At 47.0% G+C, this 13,964-nt stretch overlaps 2 protein-coding genes across 2 annotated transcripts in view; one reads left to right on the forward strand and one right to left on the reverse strand.

Moving 5' to 3' along the window:
• T265_07733 (hypothetical protein) overlaps positions 1-389 on the forward strand; it is a gene marked incomplete at both ends in the record, with an annotated part of 33,220 nt that extends 32,831 nt beyond the window's left edge. Inside the window, one exon of the mRNA XM_009173332.1 lies at positions 153-389. Coding sequence (XP_009171596.1) covers positions 153-389 — 237 coding nt within the window. The remainder of the gene's footprint in view (positions 1-152) is intronic.
• A 13,191-nt stretch (positions 390-13,580) lies between these two features.
• Positions 13,581-13,793, reverse strand: T265_07734 (hypothetical protein; the record flags this gene model as incomplete). The annotated part of the gene is made up of 1 exon (XM_009173333.1): positions 13,581-13,793. One exon carries the CDS (start codon positions 13,791-13,793, stop codon positions 13,581-13,583), a length of 213 nt encoding a protein of 70 aa, XP_009171597.1.
• Between the last annotated feature and the right edge of the window lie 171 nt (positions 13,794-13,964).

Here is a 13,964-nt window from a genome sequence, read left to right on the forward strand (position 1 = left end):
CATAGTGTTCTCTGTAAGCCTCAGATACCACTGTTGGGTCATTTGTCGGTTCTCCGTTTCCGTCCCTCAAGGAGAACGCGGATGGCTTGTTTCTGCGGCGATGTCTCATGTACTTGAACAGAACGTTTTTTGTTTTTTCGAGTGAGGTCCAGAATGGTGGCTTGTTTTCCATTGTTCCATTGGCGGATTTCCGATTTACAGCGGTTCCGCATTTTACGAAATGCCAGCTCATCTTCTGTATCCCCTGTGGTCAACTTTTTGAAAAAGAGTTGGGATCTTTTTTCCAGAAGTCGCCGGATCCTTTTAGGCATCCTCCGATTGCGGGCCGGTTTCCTTGGGACGAACGTCGCGTCAGCCTCGTGAACTTTCTGGACAATGGTCCTATATAGTTCTTCCACCGGAGCTGGTCTCAGTGTGACTTGTTCAAGGAAGATGCGCACTCCTGAGAAGTCTGCACTGCAGAAGTCTCGAAACTACGTTTCACGTTTGGGATTCCTGGCCCAATAGCAGATGAAATCAAAGGTCAGCACACAGTGGTCGCTATGTCCCAGTGGGACGTTAATTAATACCTGATCAACGAAGTGTCTTTCGTTGGTGATGACCAAATCCAAGAGGGATGGCAGCTGGCCAGCGCAGTATCTGGTGGGTGTAACGACATGTTGGGTCCGAGCACTCTGTTGAACGACTTCAAACACCGCCGCTGTGAAAAGTCCGCCTGATTCGACGCGCTATATCTCAATCCAGGAGGCCTTTGGGACGTTGAAGTCACCTGCCGGGAGGAGATGAGTGAAGTGGTTGTTGAAGAAGTGTTTCTCAAGGGTTTGTATGAGGAATCGAAGGGCTACGGTAGACCACGCCGAGAAGGAGAGAATCGGACCCGCGCAGCGGGATTTGGACCCACAGTGCATCGCAAAAGTATGCCAGGGTGGTATCAGAGAGGACAATCGGGACTGGTAGGGCCGAATGTAAGTACAGAGCAACCCCACCATTCCTCCCTCGTTTTGAGTCAGTGCGGAAAATGGTGTAACCCTCTATCGAGATCTCCGAGTCAGAGAGATCTGGTGTGAGCCAGGTCTCTATTTTTCCCATTAAGATTTAGTGTGGTAACTTTGGCCTAGTGGAGAGCTCAGCGACTATGGCGCACGCGTCAGCAGCAGCTGGACCCAGGCGAGAAAATCATTAGCCGCTATGGCACCTTGCTGAGCCGCAATAATATTGGCGCCATCGAGTGACGTATATCGCTAGAGGCAAAACGAAATTACTTTCAGCGAGTCTATTTGGCTCTCAAAGCTGATCACTTTACGGGAGGTTAGTCTATTCTAAATGCAAGTTTTAATGATATGCTGCTCTTGGGTTTTGTTTGAGTACGCGAACTTTCAGGGTCGATAACCACCGCTGATTTGAGTGGGGTTACCAGTTTACAAGATAAAGTACGAAGTAGCATCGTAGCATATTTTACCGGTACACAGCAGTCTTAAAATGAGAGGTATTATTTACTAAATTTTCAATGTAAATTCCATGCAGGTGGATCCGTTACACTCGTCAAACATAGCAAATTTGGTGAGCTTTTATACCGAATTTCGGCACAACATTGATGGTTTAGAACGCCACCCAACGTCCAGCATAAAAATCAAATATAACATGATACGCTGTGCAATACTGATGTGAGTATGCACTTTTGTGAATGATCGCCCCTGTCAGTTAGGCGAAAATAGTCAGGAGATCGTGAACCACTTCAAGATTTCTGCATGTGAACAACTAACGTAACATTACTGAATTCAGTTTCGTCATAAAGCGTAACGGCATTGCCTGAACCAATGATTACTCTCCATTATGATAACTGTGCGCGTTGTTACTTGCCCTTATCGGAACTACCGGGTCCATAGTTATGCACACCGCTGACTAAGGCTACACAAATGCTTAGTACGTTAGCCAAACGGCCAAAATCAGCAGTTTTACGGATTCACACATTGATACATGAGATCGAGGCTTTCGCTCAAGCTTTCTATGTGGGGTTTGTTCTTGCCGTTTAGCGTTCATGGCGTTTAGCGTTACATGGCTCATTATCTTCTCAGTGTAAGGCAGTAAGATAGCCAATGAGAGGATTTACACGGCGAAGCGTCTAAAAGTATTTTAAACCGGGTGCTGGATGCAGCGTGAACAACAGTCCCGGGAAGGTTATTCCATGCACTGACTACCCAAACTGAGAAATATTGTCGCGTAATATAAGTGTGAGACCTGTGGTCACAAATTTCCTTAACATGTCCCGTCCGTGTGTTTATTGAGTCAGAGGTGACAAACTTGCCGACCAATTTTTGCTTAAACGTGGCGTAATTAGTTATGAGGCACCCTTGGATAAGTAGGCACTCCAGAGGAAAGCGCAGGTATCACAAAGCGCGCTTCATAACATAAGGACTGTAGCCAGTTTCGTAGTGGATTGTTGAACATCCCAAAAAGGGTTGCTTTTTTCTTGCATCCTTGGTAAACAACTCGGTCGGTGTATTTGAGAAAAGGTCTAACGTAGGCCCCATATATCATCTGGAAGTCCATGTGAGTAATACAGGGAGGCGCGCGGATTCATCTGTAGAACGGCGAATGACATTTGAGCCGCGCTTAGTATTCGCACAGTAGAATTGGATTTTCGAAAGCTATGACGTGCCGGGATGGGCTAAAGCAATCTGGCAATTAAGTTAGGAGTACTATCCCAAACATTTAACCCTCATTTAGGCATCCCGGGGTGTCAACGATGCTAAGAAATTATCACAAAAGACTTCAGCCGCAGGTATGATTGTTTTGGAGAACAGTGAATTTCGTTGTGCGGCAAAAATATGAAAGTAGATTAGAATGCTCTTGGGTTTGAGCACACATGCAGCAAAATGCAACACTTTGGTGCCAAATTATTTACTCATTTTGTGAATCTTCTGCAGCTGATAGCATTTTGCGTATAATGGGCCCACATTAACGTGAGAAGTTTATGTTTGAAGTGAGCTAGATAACTATATCCTTATTAGTATTCATCCTCCTAATGTCTTCTGGTCCATTCTCATTATGTACGAAAAGGCGTCCTTCGAGTCCACTCCAAACGACATACGGACGCAATTTTTTTCATTCAGAGGAAGGTGCCAGCCCATCGACCACTGCATCGCAGTGTCTGCATCCACTTGGAGGGCACTGGAATTAGAACTTAAGGATTTCGATTGATTCTCCCAGAGTAGACATGGAGTCGCAAAAATACTTGCAAGGTCGTTTACGTATAGCAGAAACCGTAGAGGTCTCAAAATGGAGCCATGGTGAACTCCAATGGCGGCCGACGCTGGAGGAGAGTAGGTCGGGCCTACCTTCACTCGGAATAATAATATTAATAATGTTTATTCCAAACTTGTGGGTTAAGCACGATCATAATGCTACAGTCACAATAAAAGCGTGACTGGTGGGGGTCGTGGGTACAGGGATTTTCACGAAAAGGGACATTGACATAGGCGGTCGGCATTATCCGATCCAGGCATGGTCACCACTAAACCAGCACGGGAGGGGAAGCGCAGTTGTCATGCGTTTTTGTAGATCAAAGCAAGATCAAAGTATTGGGATTTTAAGTGGCGGCTGAAAGCAAAGCGATGGAGAGCAAGAAGCTTCCTGTCTGACACATAACAAGAAAAGTGTAAACGGTGCGAATTGAGGAACCGGAACGTCAGAATGATAGGAACGCCTCAACCAGTACAGAATTTCCCTTGATACCCGTGAAACTCGAGCTCATTGAACAGCAGGACGTGAAGGACTAGAATGAATTCCTTTGAGTAGTCGAAAAATATGGCAACCGCTGTGAGACCTTCGTCCTTAGCTTGGTTTAAACTTCCGTTGATAAGAACATGTTGGTTACGCATGAACGGTTTGGGGGGAATCCGTATTGCACTATGGATATCAATTGGTGGTGGTGACGTTATTTGAGATGGCCCGTTTCAGAATACGTTCCATCACATCACTGGTAAAACTACTAGGCCTGCAGTAGTCGGGCGATATGTGGTAACCAGTTCTGTACACTGGAGCGGCAAGCGCTTTCTTCGAAGGCGATGGAAGACTACCTCCGTGGAGCAACAGACGGGATACCGGGCAGAAATAGTTTGCCGTTGTGAGCGACGTTTGCTTTCGGATCCTTGGATGGGTCTTACATGTCCCCAAAACGCCAAGGGGTTTCGTCTTATGCAAAAGCTTTTGACCATCCTCTTCCTTGATGACGAAGTCTGCTAGAGGCCGTTGTTGCTTACTTATTGCCAACATTGAATTCTATGAGGTAGCTAGGCAGAATACAGGTCTCAGCAGTGTCCTGTGTAGCCTTTGAATACAACTGTTGGGTCGCTCGTAGGTTCCATATTCCTGTCCCACAAGGAGAAGAAATGTGGTGTGTTTCAGTAGTGTTTCACGTACACTTATTTCTTCAGGTGAGTTCAGCACCGTAACCCGTTTTCTTATGGTCCATAATAGGATTTCTGGTTTACAGTGGTTCCGCATTTTAAAAAATGCCAGTCCATCTTCTACGTTTCCTGCAGTTAGTTCATCTGAGAAATTCTTTGAAACATCGTTTCCGGAAGGCCCGTAATCCATGTAAGTTGCTTTCAACCCTGCCAGCTGGTTCCCTCGGGACGAACACCGCGTCAACCTCTTTAGTTTTTTGGTTAGTCGTCCCGCATGTCTCCCCCACCGAAGCTGGCCTAGTTTGAGTTGGGCAAGAAAGATACACTTCTCAACTGTTTTCCGGACAGAGGTTTCGAACCCACGTTTCAGGTTCCGCGTTCCGGGCCCAATGGCAGATGAAATAAGATGTCAGTGGTCACCATGCCCAAGTATAATCATAATTTATACATGATCAAGTAAATGTCTTTCGTTGGGGATAACCAAATCAAGTGGCAATTGTAGTTGGCCTGCGTAATATCTAGTGGGTGCGGTGACATTTTGGGTCCAGGCGTCACGTTGATCGCCTTTGAACAGCGTCACTGGAAAACCACTACTAGGCCGGATACGTTGAAACTCCATCCGGGAGGCTTTATATGCACTAAAAGATGCATCAGCAAGGAGTGCGTAAAGTGATAGAGGATAGTTGCCCAAATGTTTGTTTGAGGAAGTGGTCATTTTTGGATGGTTTTGATCGGCAACGGTAGACGTCGCCCAGAACAGAATCGGTTCCACGCAGCAGATTTGGATCCAATGGGCACTACAATGGATGCAGGTGTGGTGCCGGAGAGGACACTTGGGATGAGCAATTCCACGTTTAAGAACAGAACAACCCCACGTACTCTCCCGCATTTTGAGCAGCCTCGGAAATAGAGAAGCCATTTATCGGTGCATCAGTACCACAGACATCTAGTTAGATCGTGGACGGTTGTCCAAGGCAAGCCGACTGGTGAACATACCGAAGACTGTTGAAATGACTTAGACAGTTTGTGGACAAGCAATTCCACGGAAACTTCGCTGCTTCCGAAAGTGAAAAGTCATTACGTAAGGCAGTCAATTTATGAGGTATATGCCCCGTTTCAGTCAAAGGCTTTAAATTGGACTGTGGAGTGCTTGCTCACTTCCCGTCACGGCGTTTCTGAGAGCTCTGCTCGTTTTCAAAGGGTGTTGCCCCCGTGGGAGACCGGATTCTGTGTGCTGTACCTCATATTCATGGCTATATGCGTTGTTGCTCCACCTGCGGACGACCAAACACTACGAAGCTATCGCTGGGGTTGCATATATTTAATTTAGTGCTGCCTCAGCAAATAGGCAGTTTGATTCATTTTCATCTACCCATCTCTAAGCATCCGCCAAATCTTTCTGCATCATGTCTGCCGTTTCCTCAGCTCCCGGCCTCGAGGATGCCAAAGCCTGCATGTTTCACAACTTTGACTCTAGCCACATGTCCTATTCCGAATCGCTCCTCCCACCTCATGCTTAACCTCGAAATCTGCCTCGGGTTTGGACCTAAATTCTACTCCATTCACTGCTCTACCTACGGTGTTATGTGAACATCTATCGGCCCTCGAAAACCCCCAGTCAACCACTTTTCGTGTACTAATCCTTCGCCCTCCTCACCCGCTTTAATTTTCAGGCCGCACCGCGGGAGAATTCAAAAACTTCGTAATTAGAACGATTGAGTCGCTGTTGAGGATGCCCACATCTACCAACAGAATATACAAACGGCAGCTTTTATCGAAACGCTGCTGTCGCTGCTTAAGCCTGTCCTGGGTGATGCATAGCTCCTAAGATATACATTATCAATCCAAAACATCTACTATTACAGGACAAAATTCCTGCCTCTTGTGTATCTTGACGGAAGCCTACAAAATGCTCACGGTCTGGGGCCTCTGACGCCGTTTATCGCAACGCCTGTGAGGTTCGCCTTGTGATTTTTACGTCCCTCGCTTACCAAACATGCGATACGCCCACGTACCGCAGGTTTTTCCCCAGCCTCTTGTCCTTACATGCTTTGCCTAACATCCACATTTGTCTGGCAACTTGCTAATGCTCTACCAGCACCCGAAAACTAGTTATATGAACAGGAAACCGGGAGCACTAGCAATGTCAGCTCGTTAAGTAAAATGATCATAATGGGTATATATGTTAGCAAGAAACTTATCGTATTTCGGATACAGGTTGATAAATCTTGTTGCAGGTCCGGATGCAGGTTTCGTGCCTTCTCCGCTGCTGTAGCAGGCACACCTATTTCCTGACTGTCAGTGAGTGAAGCGCCGTAAGTCCTGAGCGGCGCCGAGTTAGGCGACGTGCGTAGCCCTGTTTAGTTGTGTCGCATTGCTTTGTTGCTATCCTATATGCATGAACGTTTCCGTGTGTGGGTGTCAGCACGTGACTTGCTACATGTATCAGACGGTAGAAAGCCGGTGTGAGATGAGTCAACCTTGTGTGTCGTGATGTGTATCTGTAGGGAAGGAAGGCGAACCTTGGCATCTGGAGCTTGACTGTGAGCTGCGTCGCGATTCTGTAGCGTGGTTTGTGAGTGTGAGCTAGCGAGCGGCCGTGAGCTGTACAGTCATTTATGCGGTGAGGGGATGGCTAAAAACCATATCTGTCTGACTACCTTTCACCGTAGCCCCATCAACCACCCCAGAATGAGCGTTAATGAACCGCTTCAAAAATTTTATGTGAGGGTTTTTTTCACACCGTTTTCCTCTAATACATGATAATTCCACCCCCAAACACCTGTCAATCAAATGTTCGGTCGCCCGAAGGCAAAAGTTTGGGAACAGTCTACGCACTTCTGTCCTTCTAATGATATTCCTGTAGGATCACACATCTGACTGTGAGCTTGGTGGCGCATAGTTTAGCTTACGTAATTTCCTCATTCACATTTAGCCAGACCGTTTCGCATCAACCGTTCATTGCCGTTCCCCACCATGTTCAATTGAATGCCGATTACCGTTTTTGATCTTGGGCGGTGTGAGGTTGGCTACAGTAGTCAGAAACTGTAACCAACCTAATTTGCCTGCAATTTCGGGACGCAGTCGAACTTAACCGTAGAGATCTCTAGTGGACCCTTCTGACGCTTCCTTCCATTCTGAGTCACCATATGGATGAAGCTGTTTTATTACCTCACCTGAGTAGCAGCAATATAGCGCGCTTGCTCTCCATAGCCCCGATAAGATTTTGCTCCGTGCTGCTCTCACTTTAAAACGATTCTCTTTTCAGTCCTAGCTACCCTAACAACCCTTACTACCTTACCCATGGCGTTCGTGTACAAAGTAAGTACGACGTTGCGATGACGGCACCGTAGCCTTCATTCCCGGTCTGATTGCTTGATAGTAATCCACCGTATCTCTAATATTTCCAGTCGTGTTACCCGCACCTCAATCCGCCAAATTTGTGCAGAAACACTCCAAAGCGCTGACCACCCCAATCGCCCCTACTACAAGTTCAATTTCGCTTATGTTGTTCTTTTGGCTCCACGCATTGGCGCCGTCTCCCCATCGAAACTATCCTTTACACCTGACTTCCATACAATCGTGACACCAACGAGTCCACTCATTGTCAGTGTAAACCGTATTTTTCACATACGATTTGTCTCCCATTGGCCGCAAAATTCTCCTAGCTGAAAGACGTTTGCGAGTAAAATAGAACTTTTTACGCCATAATATTGCATTTTGTTGCGCATGTGCTCAAACCAAAACTCATTATAATCTACTCTCATATTTTTGCAGTTCACCAAATCTCATTGTCCGCTGAAACAATCATATCTCTGACGGAAAACGTTTGGTGGAATACTTTCCTAGCACCCCCGAGACCGCTGGATGCCTAGATGGGGATCAAAAGCTTAGGCTCTTACTCTGAACTCAATTGCATCTCTTTTAGTCCATCGGGCGCATGTCATAGATTTTGAAAATTCACTTCCATTGTGCGATTACCGAGCTCCTCATATATGCGTGGAATATCCTTCCTCAGACGGTTGTTCACGCTCCTTCTCGAACTCAGTTCAAAGCTATATTAGACACTCAAATATGCGAGTCCTCGCGCTGGCAAGCACACTGCTCCGCACGGAGAACACAAAGAGCAGTGCTACCCCTTTTTTCACTACCTTTCAGGTGAACGACAGCCGCTGAACAGCAAGAAAAAACCCAGGAAATTGGGTAAATTCCTCGATCCTTTATGTCGATTTGTGAATCCGTGAATCCGTGACCCTGGTCGTTTAGTCAACCGCCAAAGTCGCTCATGCTCAGCAATGGTTTTCAGTTTTAGCTCAGGTCACCTGGCTTCATCGTCAAACCGGCAAGGTATACGGGCTTGCCCAATGCGATCATGAATTGTGGAGTCCTTTCAGGCATGTGTACATCTTTGAACATTGGATTGTTTACGTAATTACACTTTAATTGCGTGACTAAGTCCATTCACGATAAAAACAAGCCGCGTTTTGCACCAAATTTTAGCGAACGGTTGGTCTTCATTATAATGATGAACCTCCAGGTCGTCTCCAAACTTCGTCCAACGCGAACTGTGAAGCCGCTAAGTCAAGGTGCAAACGCTATTTTCCGATAGAATACTGGCCAATGGACTGCAGCATTTTATGTGTTTCCCCTCTTACTCTCATGCCCTTCCTCTCCTGAACCTGACCTTGACTGTGCGCGCGTTCCAGTTTTCAGCTTCGTGGAGTGTACGGCATTCCGGCTGGCGAAAAGGAGATTGTGTTCCTACCGAGACGATTGATGGTAAAAGTAGTAAACAGCGAGGTAGACAATAGGGAAAGGAGTGGATAACACTGTAGATAACGAATTGGCACTGTGTGGGGGATCAGGTGCATCGGATTCCGAGGGCTACGCAGTTCGAATCGGCGTGCTAACTGTTCTGCATCGTTTTGAACAGGAAGTGATGCTCTACAATATGCCGCCTGCCTGTTATGCGATATAGGGGGCGGCCTTGGCATCATCAGAGGGTGATCACAGGCATTCCTCCGTATGAGTAACATCTAACGGGACCAGAAGATGCGAGGTCAATGACCACTTTCGGCCGATGAATTGAGGTGTGGCACTGAACCTGAGTGTCGGAGTATCATGACGGGAGGTCCACACTCAGACCTGACTCGAAGTTCAACCAGAAATCGCCTCACGATTGGACACTCCCGTCCGTCAAGGCAGCAGTGCTGAAGTACGCCGGATCTTTTTTCCAGAAAGGTCACTCCCTGGATAGATCAGCTGGTCGCTAGTAGTTTTGTACATGAGGATATTCTGCCCAGCAGCACTCTCCTTCCCCGCCACGTATCGGATGGAGACTATCCAAGTGCGGTATCCATGACTTGGCGAAGATTCGTGAAAGTCCTTACCAATCAATTCAGTCACGTTGGTAACTACCGTCTCTCCGGATGGGGGCCCCGAGACGGGACCAATGAATGATTAGTAATCCGGATAGATATGGTGTGTCGCACACCCAACGGTGAACCTGTATCAAAGCTATCACCACTGCGTAGCCCCCACTCCCTGTCGAACTCGGAAAGCACAGCCATTTGACGTCAATGAGCTCACTTGGCCACCGTAACTGTCCTTTTACTGGTGAAGCAGCGTTATCCCCATATACTGGAAACATCCCCAGATTGTCGCGTTCGATTCGTCTGGCTGATTATTTGAGGCCTCTTCTTAGCGAAACCATCAGGGGAAAAAACGGCTCTCTGCTATCCTCGCCTGTTCAAGGTCGACAGTGAATTCCTCAGTGCTTGTCCAGCCCGTTTATGTCTATTTGGGGGGAATGCTCCTCCTACACAAGTGGGGTCATTTACTAATAGCACCAACCTTCAGAAAGAGTACTCGCCGTGAATGGACTAATTATAGGATTGTCAGTTTCACTCACGCTGCAACAAAGCTTCTGGCATCACTTCATCGTGAATTTTTGACCTGTCAGCGTCAAGTGAGATTTCTCGTTGGTGGAGGCTGTGTCGGCCACATTTTAACCGTCAGATGTCGCCATACATACCGACGATCTATAATATCGATGGGCGGATTTTTCGCGTGGGACGAATCTTTGTGGGCACTCCAGTTGAGATTTGTTCACGTATGTGACAACCATTGTCTTGTGCAGCCTTGCTGTGGCACACTCGTGATGATAGCGTTAGGAAACTATCGTTCGGTGATTCAACAGGGAAAGAAGTGCGCGAGTTCAACGGCCGTGGCAGCTTAGTCATGGTTTGAGGATGTCGAATAACTGTATGCCAAACGCTATTTTTTGTGCTTAGTTCGGAGTGTCGCAAACAGAGTTGTGCAAACTCCAATTAGGTGGATGAGCGTTACAAAGAGTCTGAGCATGTCTGTGCGATTCACCTCCAGGGATGGATTACATGTGCCCCTCTGCAGGGCTAGAGGAGCTGCTGAATGGGGTTGTTAATCGGCCTCACTGGTGCTTTCATTGCTAGTTTCTATTCAGGTTGTCCAGACGAGTGAATGGAGGATTAAGAATCTTTTGATGATTATGTTAGCCCAGCTCTTGTTCTCTCCCCCTCCATTTCCACTCATCTGTTCACCGCGGGGCCTTTAACTAAATTATGGCTTTACGGCATTGAAGCATTGGTATTGAATACAGATCTCTCTCGGGGCTTAATGGCGAACTGGCTCGGCGAACAGATCAACAGCCACCTGATCAATTACCAACCAATACACCCGAGCTACCAATATTCCAACACATTAATGGAGGACTCAAACGTGTCGTTATCGCATTTTAAAACGGATTCGCCTTGAAACGATTTGCCTACAAACTCAAAGATATTTGTGCATCCAGTTTCCCCAGTGGCAATAAAGGTATCACATACAGCGTAGAGACGGAGATCGAATTGACAATTTTGGGAGGACCGCGACTACTTATAGTAGAGCCTCCTCTTCTTTGATGGTGACCTAGTTCCGCAACGGATATCTCGGCTCCTGCCTTACAATATCGATGTCATGTAATATGCAGTGAAAGACTTGTCAGCTTCCATCAATAAATATTTACGCGCTCACAAATCTGGATAATATATGCGTTCTGTCGTACGAGGTCCCCCCTCTAAGGTTCAGGCATGGATCATGCATTAAGACCTCCAGTTGTCATTCGCCTATATGACTTTTGGCCGTTGGTGTTTCCGAAGCATTGCCAGTTTCCAGTCGGAAGATCGGTTGGACAATCCAAAATCACATGATTTTCGGTATGGGTATCTCGCTCACCACAGACGAACTGATCCCACTTCATCGGCTGTGCTGGCAGGGCCACATACTTTCTATGTCAGAGTACCGTCTGCCTCGTGGAGCCCCTCTCAGCTATGTGCTCCAGGTGGTCACTGTATGACCTGGCATTCAACTGTGAAGGTTTTTGCCTGTCAGCTCCGGCATTAGCCACTGGTGTCCTCTGGACTGGGGACCTTGGGATGGGGCACATCAGTGGTTTCTGTCATTGGCGGTCATCGGTCAGTCAGAGCTGCTTACTTCGACGTTTTTACCCAGTCTTCACCAGGAGACGCAGTTACGAAAATTCCAGTCACTTCACAGTGGTTGGGTTGTCTCGTCCGATGCATGGCGTCCCCCCTACATTGTTTCTGTCAATGGACGAAACCTTAGCAACACTGCACCTTTTGGGACAATCTCTGGGCCACAGTTGTGGGGCGATATGCAATGACTATTATCTGGACAAAGGAGCTGGGAATTCGGTCACTGGAGAGAGAGAGAGAGAGAGAGAGAGAGAGAGAGAGAGAGAGAGAGAGAGAGAGAGAGAGAGAGAGAGAGAGAGAGAGAGAGCGGTAAACATCCTTCGTTGTGTCAATTGAAATGGGTCATTGAGTCTGGGAAGCTGAGTAAACTCATATGAAAGGTATGTGGTCCGAAGCCAACCTCTGCATCTCGACTGCTCTTGTCTAGGCTTGGGCAACCCAACGATATCTCAACCCCCATGCTTCCGGGACTCAATTCATCGATGGAGGCCTTGTCTTAACCACGTAGTTGGTGTTGCTCGTGCATCAAGGCCACTTTCTACGCGCAACTGGCCAGTTTCCGTTTTCTCCAAACCACCAGACTGAATCAGTAGCAACCAAATGATTATACCATCGCCTAAAATACCCGGCTATCTTCCCGGATATATCCCTTCTACTCTCCCACATCCCGGTGACCGAAACCATGGCAGCTGAAGTCACCGATAAACTAAACTGAACTTCAGAGTTCAAGTTAATCAAGAGTATTCTTCGTGGCAATTCTCATATCTCCTTAATGTTGGTTGATTCCTTCAAAATCCACCCATCATGCCTATCTTTGGTTAGCTGTTCTCACCGGCTTCGGTCAATGTCATTCAACATCTGTATCTTGTGATCGTAGTTCTTGTCAGCGCTGTACCTGCTATTTTCGGTGGATAGAATCATGTTATACTGATACCGCAAGAACCGTAGGTCGGCATACAGCCATCTCCTTGTTGGAACCGAGGTTTCGTCCTTTAATATACCACAAAGAATGACGCAAATGCCCGGATAATTGGATTTGCTAGTCACACTGGTGAGTTTAGTCTCAACCAACCTTACAGAAACCCAATGCACTTTGCAGATGTGAAGCGTCTGCCAAATCATGCAGTTGGACCATTCAGTGCACTTAATATTCCGTACATTTCTTGGGGATACAATTCGTTTTAGGACCATGTTCTCCACATGCTCGATGGCTTAGTGGTTAGAGCACGAATTTACTGACCAATAGGTCCTTGATTCGAACCCCTATCCCTTGATTTCCCCTATCTAGGCTTGGGCAATCTGATAGTATTCCAGCCCTTGCGCTTCCTTCAAGTGGCATGGGTGCTACAGCTGATTGACCAACTGACCAGATGATAGCCCCCGCTGTAATCAACACATTGCCCAACAAGCTTCAGTCGGTTTGACTACGAGAGTCGGTCGTGTAGATGTGTAGATGTCGGTCATAGTTGATGTCAACTAGATGATCCGTTGTTGGAAACGTCGCTTAATGATTAGAGCGCGAGTTTACTGACCGGAAGGTCCGTGGTTCGAACCCGACTTCGTCATCTCGACTTCCCCTGTCTGGGCTTGGGCCCCTGGCACTGCATTCTTGGTTTGCGCAGTCAACTTGGGCAATTTGTAAGTCCCACCCGCGCTTTCTTTAGCTGAGCCGACGAACGTGGAATCGATGGAAAGGATTGCGAATGGTCTCTAGTAACTTGATTCGTGTTGTAATCACAATGCTTGATTCTTCATCTGGAGGGGATAGGGTGTTATCAAGTTTTCTCTGCTGATCAGCGTGTATCAACTTCGGAGCTCTGGTTGATTCGCATGGTACGTGCAATGTAACTACGGCCGCTGTTTCTGTGCTCATGATTTTCAACCTTGAAAATAGGCTACCCAAACCTGGACTGTTGAGAGGTCAAATTCACAAACTCGTAGAACTCGCAGTTAAACTGATGACTGATTACTGGAACGACTATCTTGCTGGAAAATACAGTACCTGTCATTCTTGATTGGTGTAGCATATGATTTTGACAAACTT

This window comes from Opisthorchis viverrini (genome assembly GCF_000715545.1).
Source record: "Opisthorchis viverrini unplaced genomic scaffold opera_v5_181, whole genome shotgun sequence".
In the NCBI taxonomy this organism is placed as follows: Eukaryota; Metazoa; Platyhelminthes; class Trematoda; order Opisthorchiida; family Opisthorchiidae; genus Opisthorchis; species Opisthorchis viverrini.